This window comes from Scomber japonicus, chromosome 1, assembly GCF_027409825.1.
Source record: "Scomber japonicus isolate fScoJap1 chromosome 1, fScoJap1.pri, whole genome shotgun sequence".
Classification (NCBI taxonomy): domain Eukaryota; kingdom Metazoa; phylum Chordata; class Actinopteri; order Scombriformes; family Scombridae; genus Scomber; species Scomber japonicus.
In genome coordinates this window covers 20,046,840-20,068,823 of record NC_070578.1, presented here as the reverse complement: position 1 = coordinate 20,068,823, position 21,984 = coordinate 20,046,840, and the positions used below count along the sequence as shown (strand labels likewise).

Genomic DNA, 21,984 nt, shown 5'->3' with positions numbered 1-21,984 from the left:
TGTTTTAGTTTCATCATTCCCAAGCTAGATAACAGTATGTGTTCATTGTTAATTACATTCTCAGTCATGGAGTTCCCTCTAAAATGTAAGGCCCTTTGTTGTAGCTGAAGTAACAAAGCAACTGAACAATGTGACCGTTTTCAATGTTCACTTTTTCAAATCAATATTTTGCAATTCCTCAGTATCTGAGAAATCATTATGACATTATGGAATCTTATCTTTACACTGTATCTTCATGTCTGCATAAATATGAAATCCTCTTTTGTATCTTGTGCAGCCAATCATTGCTCAAACCACAAGAGCTAGAATTCAAATTCTAATCAAGATCCTGAATGTTTTATCAAGATTATACATATATCAGACTAAATTATGGTTAAATGTGTATAATTATGCACTAGGCATATAGGATTTTCTATTTGATGGAATGGTGCAAGCATTAGAACCGTTTAGCAGATTTGAATGTTTTATCCATCAAGCGTGATATAAAGTCACTCAAGCATTGAAACAGACAGAAAACATGCTGTATTCTCTGTGGGGAATTGGTTGTTCTGAACAACACTTATGACATCTACTCTTGGCAATATTAGGAAACTTGAAGGATTGCATTGCTGGTTTTTGCATCTTTAGTTCATAAATATGCACATTTTTGTCCCATCTGACACTAAATTTAATTTATTTTAACATATCCAGTTTAATTGTGTTTTTGAAAAAGTTACAGTATGTGAAAGTGGTTTTGCAGTTTTTAGTGTGGGGCAAAGTCTCAACACTCTGATTTGAATACTGTACAAAATAAATGAAATAGCTGAAAAGCTGCCCAGAGGCTTTAACCGTTACTAACACAATTTTGTATTCACTTTTGTAATAATACAATAATCAAAACGAAATCAACAGCAACATTATGATATAAACACAATCAGCTGTAAAGTTCAGTAAAAACTTTTTTTTATTAGAAATGAAGTTATTAAAAAAAATAACAAAAATAAAGATCAAGTAAAACAGATAGTAAAACCTATCTGTAATATAATGCCACGTTGCATCTAAAATCCCTTCTATCTTTTATCAACTCAAATGAAAAGTTATATTTACTATAAAAAGTACAAAACTATGTTGATTTTGTCATGGTTATGGTCACGTACATAACCATGACATAAAACATTAAAAAAAAATTGATGCATGTAAGATTACATTTTGAGAGCTAAATTATTTGTTATACGTCAGTCAGTTGACATCAGCCAGATGAGTGACGTCAATAATACATGAGCAAATCAGAATAAAGTTCCACAGAAATTTCAAATTACTTTGAAGATTTGTTAAGTAATGTGGTTGAATATGTTGTTATAGTTTTACACCACAGCTGAGTTATGTGTAAGAAAATTAATCTTATTGCAACTTTTTTTTCTCTTGAGCTGGATAACACTCTACTGTAAAAAAAAAAAAAAAAAAAAAAAAAGAAAAGAAAAAAAAAAGCGGAGTTTAGACACAGAGTCAGTGTTAGCACTCTACATATAAAAATACAAAAAGTACTGATACACAAAATATTAGGGACAGCCTAATACTATTTACTTACAGGTCCATACTGAAACTGATTTATTTCTCCTTAACTTTACACCTCCACTGTGATTGGTATAAAAGTCTAACTGTGATACTGGCCTCTAGCTGGATGCACTTTGTCAGTGCATGTTAGAAAAATAAGGAGTGTCCCTAACATTTTGTAGATTCAATCTACTACATGCTGAGGAGCTTCTGTCATGTTTGTAACCACTCAGGCAGTGATGGGCATGTTGTCCCTGTAGCAGGCTGGCCTCTGGGGGCCGCTGTAGCTGCACAAGTCCTGGTAGATGTGGGCCATCTGGTCTGAGGCCACCTCATCAGACATCTCTAGGTTGGAGTTGTTACAGAAGGGCTGGGTGCGGCGCATGTTCACTGCTTCCAGCAGGTGCTGACAATTTACTACAGTAATCTGCCACAGAGAAAGGAGACAGAGTGTTTGGGTTGTTATTATGTATTTGTAGTTTGGTGCCTTATCTCGTGGGACAGTGTCAAGGGTTAGGGTTAGGGTTAAGGTTTTTTTTTTCAAAGCTGAGGAAATATTGGATATTTATATTGCTCGATCAGGTAACTACTAAGACAATGATATTTACTGTAAATAACATGTTATGATGTAAAAATGTCATTACTTGACTGTTGTTACCTGCACAATTATCAGTTTGCTCTTGGCATTGCTGAGATCATGGAGCTCTTCTCCAAAACACAAAATCACTGTTGGGTCAGGAGCTGGAAACTGACCCTCCTGGTATAGCTGCAGAGCTGGAACATATAAAGCACATGGACAGCTGGTTAGAATACTTTTTATACTTTAGAATTTGTTAAGACCTGTATGTGTTTTGCATTAATTTAGGCTCTTTTCATAAGCTTAACATTGAGGCCCACCTTGAAGAAACCTTCCTGTATCAAAAATCTTGACCACAGCATCCCTCTCAAGTTTACCAGGCATGGGGCCATATTGAGAAGCCACTTCACCCAGCCCACTCCAGAAGACACGGCTCTGGCACAGCCTCTTGATGAAGACACCTTCTTGATTGGCACGGACCAAAACACCTCTTTCCAGGTGGCCCAGAAGCTTGTGCGTGACATGGCGCTGGCGCTCATACTCGATGAGCTCAGCAGGGGGGAAATGAACACTCTGCATGCTGTCTGAACTGTAGAGGGCGCCCCGGCCCAGGTGCTGTTGGCCAGGGGAGATCCGGCAGCCTTCAGGATGAGTAACCAGTGTGTTGTGCATCAGCTTTCCTCCGTAGTAGAAACTGATCATCATCTGGGAGAGAGCTGGAAATAGGACACTTGGTAAGCTTTGCAAGAAAAGCAGCTGCACATGTCAAAAACATGATGCATGTAACCAAAGACATTACTACTGTCCATGCTTAACTACAGATCTGATGTTAATTATGATGCATTCTTGGACACTAAAAATGAATACCTGAGCTGAGATTGCCTGATGGTAAGGGTTCCTGATGCAGTGGGAAAGCTGTGAATCACAGAAGGAAGAGTTCAGTTAAGACTGTGGACATGTCTAAGCAATCACTGACCACACTGTCATGTTACTATTTTGCCACATCATCAGAAATATCTTTTCTCTAGCACGATCTTACGAAGAAATTATCAACTTAGTCAGCAAAGTTTGACAGGATGTTAGTCAATTCTTCCATTGCAGAATTCAACAGACAAGCAAATAACCTCTATTTAGCACCCACAATTGCAGGAACATGTCATTGAGCTCACCACTGTGGTTATTTTCAAAAACATTAAAGCTCGTGTCTCAAAAATACGGAACTAAGAGTAGTTGGACAAGTAATGGATGGACAGACTTATATAATCAGATAAATATGTGTTGTGTTGTGAAGTAGGTAGAAAATGTTGTCTTACCATTGACGCTGCCCTGAGACCAATACTCTGGACTGGCCTGAATGCTACAGCCTTCCTCCTGCAACAAGACACCAAGGCAATAAGTTGTTGTCAACAAACCACCTTTGTACAGCACAGCACGGTACACTTCACAGTCATGAAGCTCAAGTGGGAGGGTGTGCACGCTTGGTGCAACAAGTGTTGGAGACAGCAGAGTGTGGTAATTAGAAAAAAAGTAACACAAAAGCTATGTGGCCTCTAAAACAGACATGAGAGGGGGCAGAAATAGAGGTGAGAAACATAGTTAGATGAATGGTTTGAAATAGGAATGAGTCTCACCTCTTTAATGAACTCTTCTATTTCTGCAGGGCTACAGTCCATGTCAGCAGTATCACCAGAGCTTGTGGTAGCTGTCATGGCCATCCCTGAGCTTTTACCATCTGTGGACGAAAGAAATAAGATATTCTGACTTCCATGCTACTTTGTGATTTCCTAATGCATTGTCTTTTTGTATTCATAATTGTCACATGAGGAGCCTGGGAATATTATCCTACAACATGCTTTGCACAAATATTGATTGCTTGCTAGCAGCTGGATAATGGAGATGTGTTTAGGATATAAACTGAGAATTAACATTTACCCTACAACATTAATGAACTCACGTTTTTGCTCTTCCTCAGGTACAATTCGGTAGACTTTATAGGGCTCAGAGATGTCAAGCTGCGACCTTTCTGTCACCTCCTCAAAGTCAGGGCTTTTATTCAAGGCACAGCGCAGCCTGGTCTTCCATGTTGCGGGCTCAGCTTTATCTCCTTCCTTAAACTTGCCTTTAAACACAGCCCAAGCCTGTGGAGGAAGAAACCAAATACTGTATTAAAGTTTAATCCTTCCAGTAAAAACACTAAATTGATTCTTCTTCTTTTAAACTATCCTTGAGAAAGAAAGAAAGAAAGAAAAAGAAAGAAAGAAAGAAAAACTGTCATACTGTATTGCAGTGTCAAAGCTTGAGTCGGTGAAAATGAAATTGTTCTCTGTGTTTATTAAGTCAAAAGTTCTGTGGCCATAATTACTTTTAAACATCTAAATGATCATTTCCTTTCAGACACGAAAGGGGCTGATTTAAAAAGTACTAGACTAATCAATCCTATTCCTTTTTTTTCGCAGCACTGTGAGTCAAACCAAAATCTCAAAGTAATCAATTTGTCAAACCTTAAAAATGGACGCGTCAACTTCTTGGTTATAATCCTGTTTCCCTGCGTGTTTCCACGGAATTCGGAACATTGAGTGGCTGTCATCTTCCCACAAGAGTCCGGGGTACTGTCCGCTATGGATCTGCTCCATCAGCCACTGCTTCAGTCTCCGACCTCCCGAGTTGGACATTGTCTTGATCTTGGATTGGTCACGGGTAAACCTAACGGCATATAATATATGATATAATATATAATTTATTACTATTTAATTGTGCCTCACTATTAAAATGTGGTCCGTCATCATGGCAAAATGAATAAATTGTATTCAATGTAATTTCAAAAGCAAATCAAAAGTAAAAGCACTTACAGGTTGGCAGGCAGCTGAACTCGTTTGTTATCCTGAGTTGATAGACGGCTCACTGTCAGATTTAATGTGAGTTCACACCAACACACTCCTGTAAAGTTTATCGTGCCCCGTGTAATCAATGAAATAGCAGATGATTTGACAACGCTTCCTCACTCTGACCAATCAGTGCGTCTGAGACCGGCCCATTACGGAAGTGTTGTTCTCTTAACTGTGGGCATTTACAAGAAATGGCCTGACACAAGCGATGGTTGTTATATCGCGGCCCACGCTTAAACTACGCAGACGTGAAGCACTCAATAAATCCGGAGAGTCACAAGTTATCATGCAGTGGGGGATTTCTGTGCTCTTAACCAAGGTAACGCGTCCCTCCCACGTCCTGCTCTCAGGACAGATGAGAAACCAAAAATAAAATAGTTATTGAGCAGGTACACTACACAAAACCCGTCTGATGGTGAAGTATGTCTGATCAATTTAAGTCACGTGGATATATATTACCTTGTATGATGATGACGTGAAATGTAAAAATATGATGAATGACAAATCTATCATCGTCATGGTCAGTATCTAATAAAGGTTCATGGGTTAAATGTCATGTTATAAAAGAAAGCTATATTGTTATGATATATCTTTTTATTGACTCCATTTATTAATCCTATGTAGAACCACAATGTCATAACAGTCCTGTTCTTTTGGGTGTGATATTGTCGCTCTGTATACTATCCAAGTTTTTGTTTTGCCACATTGACAGTAAACCTGAATATGTCTCAAGTAAGTGCCACCTCTCTGGATGTCCTTACAGGAATTAACATGTCCACACACCCACACACGAGGAATTCTCTTAAGTAGCTCCTTTTCCTGCCATAAAAAGTCAAAGGAATACAAGGAATATTGTGTAAATAAACTAACCTTCAGTATAAAGGAATGTGCTATTTTGAAGCCAATAACTGGAAGTACACTATGAGTGGCCTCACCGGAACCTTCCCACAGGAAGAGATTCCAAGGAACCGAGGGATGGTGTATTTCCTGGAATGATGTTCGGATATAAATGTGTGAGTTAGAAAAAAACGTCAAAGTCTGAGATCGTGATGAACCACAGGTTTGATAATGGTTGATGCATAGTGGTTGATAGTGGTTGATGAATAATGGTTGATAGTGGTTGATGAATAATGGTTGATGAATAGTGTTTATAAATGTAAGTAGTACTATCTGCCAACTGTATTTTCTCATATAACTGTATTAACATCTAATCTTGTGTCTTTTTAAAAAAAATCCAATACTGAATTTAACATCACTTACAGTTTGGTGTACTTATCTCTGTAGAACCAATCATGATTTCACATATATTGTAACATTAAATGTCTCACTGAGGAATATGCTGAAATATTTTACAATAAATCCACTATTTGTTGTTTTAATGCTATGTCCACTGATGAAAACTAAGAAAACTGAGCTGATTGAAGACTAGGTTTTTAATTCTCTGCAAACACTCATAATCACTGACATTAGAAAGAAAGTATACAGACTATTGTGATCATGCTACTAATATGTGTAATTGTCCAAATAGATAAATGTTAACTAAAAACAAACTTACAGAATATACTGCAAGTCTGTCATTTGTCTCTCAGACAGCACTGAATAAAGTGCAAACATGCACTAAAGTCTGTGTTGGTGTACCTGAATTCAAACTTTTATGTGACTGTAAAAGATTTACTGCACTGTTTCATGGAAGCTGCCCATCCAATGATCCAGTTGACTTGCTGAGTGAAACCCAGGAACCTTTCAAATTTGGGATATATGTAGATTGAAATTTGAGAAAACTTTTCATGTGTTCACACAGTGGATTTACAAAGCTGCCTCATCAGACAAGCATGGTATTTACAGGTGAGCTGTATTTAATATACTAATCATGTATCCAGTCATGTTCTGTCCTCATGACTTTTACTTACATACACAACTGCACACGTGTCACTGATAGTACAGATTTATTAGCACTTCCATATTTTTTGTCAATCGCTGCATTTTATTATAAAACACAAACAAAAAACACCATAAATATGCAATTAAAATACTTAACTGTACCCACAGATGTGTAACACAAATTCCCTAAAAAATCAGCTTTTCCACAAAAAAATAAAAAATAAAAATTAGAGTTTCGTTAAAATCAGGAAGACTTTTGGACTGCAGAGATCCTTCATGTGTAGTTATAGTTTAACCATATTTTACATAGCCTCTCAAATTAAGTGCAGTGTATTACTCAAAGGAACATTTAGCCAATTTTGATACTTATGTTACTCCTGTATGAACCAATGTTCTCTACATCTCTATACAAATGTAGTAGCCTTGTTAACAAAACAAAACAGAAAATAAGGCCACTATCTCACTTATCTGACAGCAGCTCATGGCAGGCAAACTACAACAAGGGTTTGGCTGTTGTAAGTATACTATCTTTGTTCTTGGGCTCTTCTGCCAGATAAGAGATAACTCAGCAGAAGCTCTGGCCGAGGCAATAAAGACAAAGCTATGTGGAACTAAGAGGTAGATCCAACTCACAGCATTTGTTCTACTGAAGTGAATATGTTCTGCTGTCAGTTGTCGGTTCTGGATCCTGCAGATGATACAGTTTAGTGTGCTGAGATATGTGACAACAGACTCCTTGAAATTTTCTTCAAATAAACCAAAAAGTACCAACTGGGATGAAAGGGCAGTTTCCTACTGGTTTCTATAAACACATGCTGTTTACTACATGGGCAGTGATGTGCAACAGTAATATGTTTTGTTGTTGTTATAACTTGTGTAGGTGGCTAGTGCGAACAATTCCATGATCATTGTATATTAAATAGTTAATAATTGTTCATTTGTGTTTAAACATTTGACAGAGTTTTTGCATACCTGTACTTATAGGGACAATTACTTTCACAATTGGACTGACATTTCCTGTGTTAGAATAATGAGCATCAAATTGGTTGTACATTTTACATAGATTTTTCATATCTTGCCAGCACAGACTGGACCTGCACATAATTAGAGGCAAAATGTTCCTTTAAGACAGCGTTAATCAATCACCTCTCTATAAGGCTACCATGCTGAACGTTACAGGATGTAAGAGTCCATGTGGAAGTACAGGTTATTATATCATGGCTAAGGTGCTGAGGTGTTTAGAATAAGGCGTCTGTGAGCACTGATACCCATGTTGTGGCTGTACATGGGAGGTACTGGTAGTGTAGTGTGTCACCCAATTCTAAATCAACCTCCATTGCTTAAAAGTGGCTAAACAGATGAAAATAAAGTATAAAGAGTTGTACAAAGGCCTTAATGTTAGATACAACTCAGAGTTGATTTGGAATTGAGTACAAAGTAACAGCTACTGCCATTTTCAGACAGCACTGGACAAGAACGTTGGCATGACCAGAAGCCCACGGTTCAGCTGCTGCCTTCAGGCTCATCAGGGTCGGACGGTAAAGAGCAGACACCTACACCCCGATTTATCCAGCATTGGTCTGCTCCTCTCCTCTGGCTTTCCTGTTGTTCTGTGTACTGCCTCAGTAGGGCACCCACCTGATCCTGGTCATTAAATGGACTGGGACGGAAACTGGACCGTAACCATGCTCTGTACTGGGGACAAGAAAATAAGACTTACATTATACTGAATCATACTCACTAAATATGTTTACTGCATTTGCAAGGACTTGGGACCACTTCACACTTAAAAATTGTTCAACAAGCAAACTGAAATGTTTTTATTTAAATATCAACTATTTATAACATGTAGACTGGTAAGTGTTTTCACACAATGAGTCATGTCCAATTTAGAATTTATTCCACAAATCCACAAAAAAAAGCATTATGAAACAAAAGGGGGTATATTCAAACTCAACTCGATGTGCCAAAGAAAGTGGCAGGAAAATTGTCTTTTTATGTAATTATTATTAAGTATTGTGTAAGGGTTCATTGTAAAAACTGAGAGGTATAATAAAATGGATGGAATACTTGTTTGCTAATTCTCAGTTCAATTTGGGTTTTTTTTTCATTCCCACTCTATTGTATCCTGAAGCTCAGGATTTCCCCATAATTCAGCTTTTTTTAGTGAGTATAGAGGGATTTTGTTATATACAGTACCAGTCAAAAGTTTGGACACACTTTCTCATTGATGTGAATGTGAAAGTGTGTCCAAACTGACTGGTACTGTACATCAGTAAAGCCTAAATTCAGTTGCTGGATATGTTGTCACTCATGGCAGGAGACTCAGATGATCACAACACAGTACACAACAAGTTAACACAAATCTGAAGTAGTTAGTATGATTCTAATGGCAGACTTAACTGAATCTTGTTGTTTCAAGAATGTAACATTTGGCAAGGGTAGAGTTGCTGATCCTTTTCCCTAAGAAACATGGACTAAGAGCTACCAAAAAATGACAGATACCTCTGTCATTTTAGTCTCTGGTGACTTATTCATACCCCTATGGTTCTCTATGTTTTGTTCTATATATATATATATATATATATATATATATATATATATATATATAGAATAAATAAAGATTTACTGAAAATTAACCAATGAAAATCAGACATTGCTTTTGAATTGTGGTTCAACAGAATAATTTTAAAAAACAAACTAATGAAACAGGCCTGGACAAAAATGATGGTACCCTTAACTTAATATTTTGTTGCACAACCTTTTGAGGCAATCACTGAAATCAAACGATTTTTGTAACTGTCAATGAGACTTCTGCACCTGTCAACAGGTATTTTGGCCCACTCCTCGTGAGTAGTTGTCTCAGGTTTGAAGGGTGCCTTCTCCAGACAGCATGTTTCAGCTCCTTCCACAGATGTTCAATAGGATTTAAATCAGGGCTCATAGAAGGCCACTTCAGAATAGTCCAATGTCTTGCTCTTAGCCATTATTGGGTGTTTTTAGTTGTGTTTTGGGTCATTATCCTGTTGGAAGACCCATGACCTGCGACCAAGACCAAGCTTTCTGACACTAGGCAGCACATTTCTCTCCAGAATGCCTTGATAGTCTTGAGATTTCATTGTACCCTGCACAGATTCAAGACACACTGTGCCAGATGCAGCAAAGCAGCTCCAGAACATAACCGAGCCTCCTCCATGTTTCACAGTAGGGACAGTGTTCTTTTCTTGGTATGCTTCATTTTTGCGTCTATGCACATTGAGCTGATGTACCTTGCCAAAAAGCTCCAGTTTTGTCTCATCTGGCCAAAGGACATTCTCCCAGAAGCTTTGTGGCAAATTCCAGTCTCGCTTTTTTATGATTTGCTTTCAACAGTGGTGTTCTCCTTGGTCGTCTTCCATGAAATCCACTTTGGCTCAAACAACAACGGATGGTGCGATCTGACACTGATGCACCTTGACCTTGGAGTTCACCTTTAATTTCTTTGGAGGTTGTTCTGGGCTCTTTGGTTACCATTCGTATTATCCGTCTCTTCAATTTGTCATCAATATTGTAGCCAAGGCCAGGGAGGTTGGCTACAGTCCTGTGGACCTTCAACTTCTGAATAATATGTGCAACTGTAGTCAAAGGAACATCAAGCTGCTTGGAGATGGTTTTATAGCCTTTACCTTTAACATGCTTGTCTATAATTTTGTTTCTAATCTCCTGAGACAACGCTCTCCTTCGCTTCCTATGGTCCATGTTCAGTGTGGTACACACCATGTCACCAAACAGCACAGTGACTACTTGTCAGCCTTTAAATAGGCAGACTGACTGATTACAAGTTTGAGGACACCTGCGATACTAATTAGAGGACACACGTTAGTTTAATGTGTCCCTATGCTCAAATTATTTTCAATATTTTCTACCATCATTTTTGTCCAGGCCTGTTTCATGAGTTTGTTTTTTAAAATGATTCTGTTGAACCACAATTCAAAAGCAATGTCTGATTTTCATTAGTTAATTTTCAGTACATTTTTATGTATTATTACTTTTGTCAGTTTCAAGTTATTTCAGTGACCATTGTGGGTTTTTCTTTCATTAACAGAAGGGTACCAAGAATTTTGTCCACGTCCACACACACACACACACACACACACACACACACACACACATACACACACACACACATATATGTATATGCATATATACATAAACATATATAGATATAGGTGTGTAAATCTATATATGTATATTTTTCTTTTTCCTTTCTTTTTTGTTTGTTTTCTTTTCTTTAGCGTTGACATGGACACTATATAGCCTGCGTTTGAGTTATTTTGACATCATATGCAACCACTTTTATTTCTTCCATAGTGTAATTTCTATTGATGTGTTTATCCATTGCATTGATGCCATCTATATTCTGTCTGTACAAAATTCTGGAAAAATAAAGCATTAAAAAAAGTACATTTTATCCTTTAAAAGAGCAGGAATAAGATGCTCCCCCAAAACTTTCCATAAAGTATATGTATATATATATATATAGAATAAGTATTCTCACCCCCTACTAAAGATCCCAAACTGTCTAGCACTGAGTCATAATGTATCAGCACAACTGTGAAGATGAATTAACTAGATGAATCAAAAGCACCACAGTATAAAGATAACACATTAATAAACTAACAGGTGTTAATGTGTAATCAGGTATGCAAGATTTTGCCAAGTCTCATGGAGTCATGAAAGAGAAAATTTATCTAGTTAGAAGTTAATTAGTTCAAGTGTTCCACATCAGGATATGGCGAGCATGAAAATATCAAATTTGATGTAAAGATAAAGAGGATGTCAGTCACTTAATTCAAGTCAAAACCTCAAAAACAATTTTAAGCTGAGACAGAGAATGCAGGAAAAATAACTTCAATAAGTTAACAGCCGAATTGCTCCAACACAAGGACAACTGACTAAACTCTACTTAACTAAATTTAATTAATTAAAAACAGGTTGCAAAAACCTAACATCCTACTAAGTACAATACAATATATTCAATACAATATCAACATATTCAGTCTTAACTTCTGTATTTATTTTGTAAACATACTTTCTATCTATTCTTTGGTTTGAAGAATAAATAAAATGCATCAACTATTTAAAAATGTCTTTGAAATGAGTCCCACATTTTTTTTCACCTAACATCTCAGTGATCCATTTACAGTGTAAATGAGCATTATGATTGGTCTTCTGTGACCTAGAAATCTCTGCACAGTGTTTCCTGGTGAGTCAAGTAGCATTTATAATTAATTGACTCCCTTTATCAATCTTTTAGCTATGTATGAAACTTGTTCTTGCCCCTGTTTGGCAGTAAACTGTGTTGTAATAGTTTGTGGTAATTGCAAATCATGTTATTCTGAATTATTTGATCAGTAACAGTATCAGTACAGTATGTTGATAACAACATAGCTTGTGTTGTAGCAAAAACACTTTCTGTTTTCTTGAGGATTCCTCACTTTCTATCTGAGGCAGATGTGGGAAAAACACAAATACAGAAACATTTTCTTTTAAATCCTCGAAATCAGTGCAAGACCTACAAATAATGTGCATCATGTGATGTTGCAAGATGCTGACAGTAATGCTGAACACGTGATGAGCCGTACCAAGCTAATGCAATCCTAGCAAACCCCTTGCAGTTCCCCTTCTCTACTCAATGGCTGGGTCACTGCCATAGTGGAATCACGCACTACATGCATCCAAGTAACTAAAATGCTACAAAGTGTGAAAGGCTGGCTCGAAAAAAAAATGCAAAAACAAATGTCCTCATTTCCTACAATGTGAAAATATGGCTAAGACTTGGCAATGCTGTTGCCATGCATGTGTCTGTCAGCTATGAACAATTTGACTGTATGAACAGAATGATAATAACCAGATCAGACTGGACTAATATGTCCTTTCAATGATAATATTCTTCAAAGTAAAAGGAGATGAGCAAGTATTTATCCTCTAAGAAGGAAACATTATGAATTGTATGTATCTACCAAGACACTTAAAATTCACATTAGGTATAATTAACACCCTGAAATACAGGATAAAGCAAATTAGAAAAAAAAATTCAAGGTATACTATGCAGGATTTGTCGGTTGGCGTTTGTAAACAAAGCATTCAAAGTCGTCCCCCCCCCCATCTCCACCCCAGCTCAATCAGAATGAGCTCTTTATATATCTATGTTACGCTACAAGTCCCTACCTGACACCCTGCACACTGTTAGCTAGGGGCTACATACCCACTGTCCAAAGGCTGATACCTAGAAGCATCCCGGACACAGTAAAATAATAAGAAAATACAGACTGAGGGCAAGTAGATAAATACACCGTCACACACTTCTAGTGCGTCTTAATTTATAGGAAAATCCTGCATAGTATACATTTAAAATTAATTTTCTAAACACATACATACTAAGAGAATAAAACAATATAGTTGTACATGTTACAGTGATGTTAAGAGACTATTTGTTTTTGGCAATTTCAATATTGTCCTTTGTGTCTTGGTTCTTATGGTGGAATGACATGCAAAAATAGTTCAAGGCATCGTAAAGATGGACCCGGCCTTTTATTTTTTATTTTGTTAAAGCCTCCCATTCATTTTTCGAAGCAAAAATAAATATGGCCAATAGTTTAGTTTGGCCAGATATAGTTACCGCACATAACATCCTCTAGAATGACAAAATTGTTGTTTTTTATGTTAGTTTACAGATTAAATAAACAATATACAGCATGTGCCAATATCTGTACTCCATGTGCAGACATAAAAGCTGCATTGGTCTCATTTTACTCATGGAAAAGAAGCATGTTAGCCAATTTCCCAAAACTGTATTCCTTTCTATAACTGGTCCATAGATACTCTTTTGTATTCAAACCAAGTTCTCCTATTTTGATGTTAGACTGATTCATATTAGGGGGATTTTTGAGCCATTTCAAACAGTAAGATGGCCATATTCATTTATCTGATGCACCGTGCTGGTAGTTAGTTTCCTGCTGTGGCTGAGAATCTGAGGTATGGCAGCTTAGCCATAGATTTGATGGTTTACTGTAAAACAAACCATGGTAGTTTGTTGACCTCTAAGGAAATAAAAAATACACAAACATATACAAGTTTACGTTACAAATTACTCAGTAACGAGTATGCACAAGATACTCCACTGCATTTGTCAGGTATGTTATGTTCCAAAGGACCAAGAGAGTTACGATTATTTGTTGACAAGTTAACCACCAGTGGTGCATGTGCAGTGAGGTGATTGCACACCTCATACCTTGTGAGTTGCTGTGCATGACTTACATGCAACAATAACAACATTAAGTACACAGAAGCAATTACAGAAAACTACTTTAAAATGGCTGTGAAATGGGATAAAATATGGTGTGGTGTGGGTGGTGATACAAAATATGAAAACATTAACCTACAACTTAAAATGCCTTCTGAATTTAGATTGAAGCACAGCAATAAGTAAAAGTAGACTGGACCCTTTGTGAAGGTACTGGGTCTTTGCATTCATCAATCAGTGTTAATTTTTATTTGTACCTCTGAGACTTGTGTGGTCTGGTACTCCTGCAGCTGCTGCTGAAAGCCATAGTTTGGACCGACAAAAGAGCGAACAGCTTTGACCGCAGACAGACACTCTTCCCAGCTGTAGTGGGTGACAGTCATCAGGTAGGCCACCACCATAGTGGTGCTGCGGGACACACCTGCAAGGCTACAGAAACACATAGTGTACAGCTTGGTCATTGTCATTAAACAACTGGATGATTAATACCTTCTTAACTTCTAACTGGAAATAGGTAAATAACAGAACAGGTACTGAACTGAGTCATGCTGGGATAAAAGGTTTCATTGATATAAAACCTACCAGTGAACCAGACAAGATCCACCATTCAGTCGACTTTCATGGATGAAACTGATGCATTCTTTAAAATGCTGCAACCTGGGAAAAAATTCAAGACAGAAACTTATTACATTGTTTACTACATTTCAAGTTTAACATAACTGACATAGGATCCGCATTTCCTGTGTTTTGGAGGTAACATTATAATTCTTTTAAATCAAGAATAGCTCTGTGCTATTTCTCATCAAATCAGAAAACTACCATGCTTTTACCAAGGTACTGTAGAGTGTAGAGCTAAAAATAGATGTCAGGTGAACATGTTATAGGATATGAAAAAGGACAACTCGAACTGAAACTTCTGAGATGAGGCCCTAACTTTGTGTTTCAAATATTGTGCTGAAACTATGACAGTGTAAAACTATTCCGATTTTTACTGTAGAAACTGCAAGTAACTCTCAGATACAGTGAGAAGGCTCGAAATGAAGAGACATGGTTTTGATTGATGTTTGTTATTTTGTATGTGTAAAGTGCTAGTGTGAAGTGCTAGTGATTTTCTTTTAACTACTCCAACTTGTCATGTGAGAAAAAGGTTGGGTCTGCCCAAACAGACTCTGTGGTAGACCAGAGAACAGACAGTAGGAATAGACAAGGGAAGTAACGGTCTAACTTGTTTCTGTCAATCTGCAAAATAACATAAATGACTAGCATTCATTTATTCTGTCTAAAACCATTAAGAGAACTAAAATACAGAAACCAGCTTCCTTCCTTACGTTGGATTATTCACGTTTTCATATGTTTAGACCCAGAAGTTATGTGAAAAAAATGTGTCAAACTGAGAGTTATGAAATACTAACCACACGGTACAAATGTAATTATAAACTGCTTGTAAACTAAAAATTAAATAGATATATTAAATAGATCACAGAAATGCCCAGGATTTGAGGCTTCTCTAAAAGAGAGATTAGCGCATAGTGTATGAATCCAGACGTTTTCACAATGTACTATAAATGAACCTAAAATCTCCTACTAGTACACTGTCAGGAAACACTGATGGTGTTTTGCATAATCAAGAAGTGCATGGCTGATAGCACAGTCTCCTGGGGAGCAGATGCTGGTTACTCAATAGCAGACAGAATAACAGACTGGGGCTAAAATAGACTACCACTTTTCTTTTTTCCTTCTTCCTGAGATCCAAACTCCTCTTCAAAAGATGTCTCTTCAGCACTTTGTTCTGTCTTCCTAGCACAGAGATTTCCGGCCATCTTGTTTAATATGCAGAAAATTACCTTGTGACAAAGATTTGAGGTTTTAAACAGCTGAATCCAGACAAAAACACTGAAACTAAAAGTTGCTGTCGAGGTGTTGTATATTCTAAATGCAAAAAGTGCTACAGCCAATCTGTTATATGGTAAGATTTATTTCCATATGCATAAGAAATCATTATTCAAATAAAAAAAATTTAAATCTAAAGATTTAAATCTAACCTTTTCTGCAGACTCTTTGTTTGAAACAAATACACATTTAATTTTGGAAAAGTTTCATGCAAATGACTTGACACCTTCATGGTTAATGCACTCTGCATTAAAGTCAAAGCCGCCTTGTCATGCGAAAGTTCACTGATGGGGAAAACTTGGCCCTTCTCAATCATACAGTATGAGCATGTCGGCAGCTATATAGATCAACATATAAGGAGAGTTCACTTACATGTTGTGTCTATGTTTGGATGCTGCTGACATCACATCACTGAATGTCATTTCTACTATAACTTTGATGACATCAATGGTGACCAATTCAGCACTGATCTGTATGTTTTGCCCAAATATATTGTTAACAACAGCATGTTCTATTTTGTTACTGACATTTAATCTTCACTTGGCCACTCTCAGGAGCCACTGCACTGCAAATAATACAAATTTGCGTTATGAGATTTATTCTAATCTCATGGCCTAAATGTATTGCTTTAGTTCTACCTGCTGAGGTTTTTGAGTTCTCCTTTGTTTCTTGTTCTCATGAAGGACCACGGTTAACTGTCACTTATGTTACAGTCTTTATTTTGGAGCATTTTGAGACACTTACTGTCTTTAGAACAATACAAATGAACATGGCATGCATACCAAAGTCTAGACATGAGAGCTTTAAGAAAGATGAAGGGTTTTCAGACAGCCTCAAATCATCACAGTTGCAATAAAAAAATATAGAGCCTACATAAGAAATATGGTCTTTGCTGCAGACCTTATACAGGGAAGGGGCCATCAGACCTGGCTATAGGGGGCCCTGCCTGGTGGCGAGCATGGTGGGGCGGCAGTTGGCCTCACCACTCCCATCAGTCCGACCAGTGATTGTGACAGAGGGGGTTTATTAAAGCTCTGGGTGGTCGAAGCAAACAGCCAGATGTCACACTAAGGTTTCCTTCCTCTGCTGCCTGAGGGAAGGACGCCTGATTGCGACATTGGAGGTCAGGCACCTCCAGCCTAACTCTAAACCTCAATTCTCATTAATTTACATTTAACACTGCACTATTTTCTTTTTCAGAGACTAAAGCAACTAGAGTTCCTCATCAGTCCCAAGAAAACTTCAGTAACTGTGGAGTTAGAAGTCGCACCCAAATCAATGAGAACCAGCAGTGCTAACTCCAAAACTTTCTTCAGTATACACACATGTGCATATATTTACAACAGCAGCTTTGTTTGGATTCTCTTGAGCTGGCTTTTGAGTTGAGAGTTTTCAGAAATACGTTCTATTTAATAAACACATGGTCCAAGGCAATGTACAACATCTCTGGCCACTATGTGATCAGCAAGTTTATTTATACTCTACCTGCATCCACACACACACACACACACACACACCTCAGTATAGGCAATTCCCTTAGTGTTCAGTCCTTGTCACTTCACTGTTGACCTGAGGATCACTAGGATCACTTGTCAGCTAGGAGCTTCACAGGAAGGGTTTATTGCACTGGACATGTATCCAACCTGCTCTGACATACCACCTCTTGCCTGTGCAGGAACCCTGACCAAACAGAGGAGGGCACTATTACAGCAACAATGACATGCTCTTTTGCATTGATGTTCAACCCACAATTGTTGATTGTGGTTCCTGCCTTGAGCCTGTGATAAGCATTTGATCCAAAAGCTAGTGTCAAAAGAGGCAAAAGAAGACAACGAATCAACGTATAACCTATGACTAATGTGCTATGTTGGTGACTGATGCCAGGGCGGAGGGACAGCTCATGCCTCTTTCAACACGGAGTCTCTCTCTCTCTCTCTCTCTCTCTCTCTCTCTCTCTCTCTCTCTCTCTCTCTCTCTCTCTCTCTCTCTCTCTCTCTCTCTCTCTCTCTCTCTCTCTCTCTCTCTCTCTCTCTCTCTCTCTCTCTCTCTCTCTCTCTCTCTCTCTCTCTCTCTCTCTCTCTCTCTCTCTCTCTCTCCCTCTCTAAGTTTGTGTTGGGCTGTCACACCCTGGTACCACAAACTGGAGTGTACGGTGTCGTAACCATTCTGTTTGACTCATCAAGACAATTCACATCAACAAGGACATGTTTTAATCTGGGGTATAAGCACCATGGTGTGTGTGTGTGTGTGTGTGCATATGTGTGTGTGCATATGTGTGTGTGCATATGTGTGTGTGCATATGTGTGTGTGTGTGTGCATATGTGGGCGTGCATCTGTGTGTGTGTGTGTACATGCATTTGTGTGTGTGTGTGTGTGTGTGTACTCACAGATTCTGGCTGGAGGCATCAGCTGCATGAATACAAAGGTAAGTCATGTCCTGTAAAAAAAATAAATAAATAAAAAAGAACCCAGAATATTTTTTTATCTAAATGTATGTTTTGCATACAGAAAGACAATGCACATGGGACATGTGTTTCTATTTTTCTGGCCACTCAGTGTAGTTGTTTATTATTAATGCTTTTGGGTTAAGCAGTGATTAAATAAATATGAGATATACAATGGATGTATACGCTGCACAGGCATAAGAAATAAATGACTTGGACACATGAATATTTATCTGACACCTGGATGTGACATGCTGAACATGTTTTGTAAAACCACAGGGGACAAGGCTCTCTGTAATAACTATTTTAGCCTCTGTGACAGACACCAAGAGGATAATGAAAAACTCTCCTGCTTCAACTATAACTCATCACCACCCCCAGCTGGCTGACATGACACATCACATTATAAAAGAGACTTGTGCAATCAAAACAAAATGTCCAGGCATAATTCTTCTGACAAGAAATTCATACAATTTTGAAGATGTTAAAAAAACATAATTTAACCTCTAATTTCCACTTACCTCAAACACAGGCTTGGCATTGTTATACACAGACAGGATGTGGGTGATGCCGTTCTGAGACAGGCTTTCTCTGTTTTCTGCATCTAGGACAAGGACAGGGAAGGATATGAGTTAATTTTTTGTCAGCAAAATTCATTTCAGCAACACATCAGCAACACTGACCAGCTATGTTGTTAGCTGCTGCATAGGCAGATCTGTGGGCTGTTAACTGTCCTGCAACATCATTTAGTACAGTTTGGGCCTGTGGTCACTTGCTCCCGTCATTTGAACTAATTTTAGCCATTGTACTTGTGCCATCATGAGGAGCCGAGGCGTCATCACAGCAGCTAAAGTTAGAAATCTCCAAATGCCACATTAACTGCTGCTGGGGTCATATCAGGCCAGACAGTGACATCCTAAAGACTGTTGATTCCCATTTAATGTGCAAGCAACATTTGATGAATAGTTGTACTGGTAACCAAAAAAGGACTTTCTGGCTTCTTAATTGTCTTTTGTCAACAAAGGATTTGCATCTTTTTACTCAGAAATCTGTTTAACAGAAGAGCTAGTCCTAGCTTCACAACTTTGTTTATTATGTGCCCTATGTTTGATTTTTTATGAGTCACATTGCTTAATTTAAAATGAAAAACATTCATAGTGAATATCAGTAGTATGCAATGACTCACTTTTAGGTGTGCAAATCCTCAACAATAACACATTTATTCATTAATATAAAAATATTCCAATAGTAGGAAAACAAACATCCACAGTTTTGTGCCTAAACACAACGTTGCAGGGTTTTCATATTTTATAAGCTGCTACAGTAACTTTGTATACAATTTAGGAATGTATAGTGTGTGCTGCATTACAAAGCCATTAAAATAAAGACATGGCTTTAAGCACACTAGTGGGAAAGTCTTGTAATATGAATCAACGCCCCCTTCCCCCCCTACATACATTTTGGCCTGTAATGCTGACTCTTGGTACTAAAAGCCTAGCCTGACCTTGCGACCTAGTACGTATAACATGTAAAACAATCAATTCAAGTTACATTATGTTTTTCTTACCTCTTATATTCCCAAGGTAGAGTCCATCAACAACCTGTGAAGCAGCAGTCACAGACATGTTGGATTCAGGTTAGATATTCATTACAGCCCAGCTTCAAAATCTTCACTTGAAAGGAACAAATGTCCTGGGTTGAGCCAGATTGGATTTAAGGCTTAAGAGTTAAGAACAGAGCACAGCAAAGGAAACATTCTCTACAGCCATACAAGGCCTGAAGCATTGATGCATGATTATCAGGACAAAGTGATGAGAGGCAAGTAGCCACTGAGTGCTGCTGCACGTCTTTGGTACTAATAGCATGCAAGAGCAGCTGTCTGATGATAATGTATAGCTGGAATTACAAAAATAAAATGTAGGACTAGCACAGCCTGCTATTGTACTGTATTTCACTGTCAAAGAAGAATGGAAATCCAGATGTCCAATTTATCTGCCTCTATTTGAGATGAACAATTATTTAGTCTCTTATGTTAGTGACTCAGGCTTCAAAGATAAATTTATGTTATAAAATTATTTTGTTTTATATTGATTAATTTATACATGAAGCATCTTTATAGTTTCTCACCATAATTTGAAAAGTAAAAGGGAACACCATTCCTAAAACTGGATTGGGCCGACACAAATGTAGCAACAGAGCAGTGGTCTTGGTGCCTTGCTTGTGGACAATTCAGCAGGGTTGAAGCAGAATGTCAAAGGAGAATGAAAGCCTTTCAGTTCAGTTCAATTCAGTCTCCCAACACATCATGCCAACCTGCTGCCCTTGTGCCAAGTCCAATCACCTGAATCTGACTGAACAGGGTGCGATTGCAAAGAATTCATCACACATCTTAAGAAAACATGTCTTGCTTTTGTCCCTATGGTTCTTGTCCTGTCCATTTCATGTTTTTATTTACAAAGTAATTTTAGGCACACTTCTAATGTTACATGCACTCAATTTCACATATTTCATCTTCAAATCATTATCTCAACTCACAAGACACACATCTGCTGTCTGCCCTGCATACACTGAATCTAAATTCAAGGTTATTGTAAATTATAAGGTAAACTAACTGTCACTATCTCATTTCAGCTTTCTTATTATTGCTATGTGTTTTTGTGATGGTCTTCATAACATTTTTACCTTGTTTTTATTTCACTTTTGTGTGCCTCTTGTTGTATTGTACTGTGTGTAACTTTTTATGCTGCATTTTGTTCAGGTGTTCCTTTTTTTAAAAAAAATACCTGGTTACATAAAGTACAAATAAATAACTTTCTTTATGGATGTCAACAGATCTCAAGCTGGAGGCAGTCCAAAGTCTGGGTTATATCAGTGTGGGACAGAGCAAAACATGTGACATGATTTATTAACATTGAGTAGGAGAGGCACCCTCGCTACAGCTTTTACATTTTCACCAAAAAAAAAGAAGGAAAAAAAAAAGAAGCCAATAACAGCAACTTCACACTTGAGAATTAAATTGAAAGCCTACCTTATTCATTCCATTGCCCATGATGACTCTGGACCACTCTGCGACGAGCTATAGCACTAGATAATCTGGAGCTGCTACGATCTGTTAACAAACATGGACTTTATATCCAAAAAACAAACAAGCGCGACTTTGGATATGCACCGATCTGGACTTGAGACTCATAGGATACAATAGAGAAAAAACCTGCGTCGCTATGGTTGTCCTTTTTGTCGCAACATTGTTATGCAGCGCTAAAACATGAATGTTTTTGTTTCAGCCTTGTAACCTCTCAGCTGCACCGACAGTTCCGTCATGCTGTATCGTCTTCCGGATTGTTTTGACGTGAAACAACTGCAGCTGCAGACTCATCCGGTAAGTGACGTCATCACATCATGTCGCACTCAGATCCAGCTTCATTCAGCCTGTTTGTTATGAGGAAACCATAGTACCATGGATAAATAGATCGTTAGACTCATGATGAA

At 37.8% G+C, this 21,984-nt stretch overlaps 2 protein-coding genes across 2 annotated transcripts; both read right to left on the bottom strand.

Moving 5' to 3' along the window:
• Positions 1–1,140: 1,140 nt before the first annotated feature.
• irf8 (interferon regulatory factor 8) lies at positions 1,141–4,996 on the bottom strand. Its single transcript, XM_053316515.1, has 9 exons — positions 4,960–4,996; positions 4,612–4,813; positions 4,065–4,248; positions 3,742–3,842; positions 3,424–3,481; positions 2,978–3,025; positions 2,431–2,826; positions 2,192–2,307; positions 1,141–1,960 (listed from the first exon to the last, which is right to left on the bottom strand). Exons 2-9 carry the CDS (start codon positions 4,780–4,782, stop codon positions 1,763–1,765), a joined length of 1,272 nt encoding a protein of 423 aa, XP_053172490.1. The 5' UTR covers positions 4,783–4,813; positions 4,960–4,996; the 3' UTR covers positions 1,141–1,762.
• Positions 4,997–6,924: 1,928 nt separating this feature from the next.
• On the bottom strand, positions 6,925–21,868 carry dusp22a (dual specificity phosphatase 22a). Its single transcript, XM_053320876.1, has 7 exons — positions 21,524–21,868; positions 20,063–20,096; positions 19,017–19,099; positions 18,439–18,488; positions 14,744–14,818; positions 14,419–14,590; positions 6,925–8,571 (listed from the first exon to the last, which is right to left on the bottom strand). The coding sequence occupies exons 1-7, from the start codon at positions 21,542–21,544 to the stop codon at positions 8,380–8,382; spliced, it is 627 nt and encodes a 208-aa protein (XP_053176851.1). The 5' UTR covers positions 21,545–21,868; the 3' UTR covers positions 6,925–8,379.
• Positions 21,869–21,984: the final 116 nt, after the last annotated feature.

Excerpts from the sequence above, each read along its gene's own strand:
- irf8 (XM_053316515.1), bottom strand. The coding sequence starts at position 4,782 with ATGTCCAACTCGGGAGGTCGGAGACTGAAGCAGTGGCTGATGGAGCAG. Across the intron at positions 2,308-2,430 it reads TACAGGAAGGTTTCTTCAAG|CTCTGCAGCTATACCAGGAG; the intron begins GTGGGCCTCAAT and ends TATATGTTCCAG. Across the intron at positions 1,961-2,191 it reads GCAAACTGATAATTGTGCAG|ATTACTGTAGTAAATTGTCA; the intron begins GTAACAACAGTC and ends TCTCTGTGGCAG.
- dusp22a (XM_053320876.1), bottom strand. The coding sequence starts at position 21,544 with ATGGGCAATGGAATGAATAAG. Across the intron at positions 18,489-19,016 it reads ATGCCAAGCCTGTGTTTGAG|GACATGACTTACCTTTGTAT; the intron begins GTAAGTGGAAAT and ends TTTTTTTTACAG. Across the intron at positions 14,819-18,438 it reads GATGCCTCCAGCCAGAATCT|GTTGCAGCATTTTAAAGAAT; the intron begins GTGAGTACACAC and ends ATTTTTTCCCAG.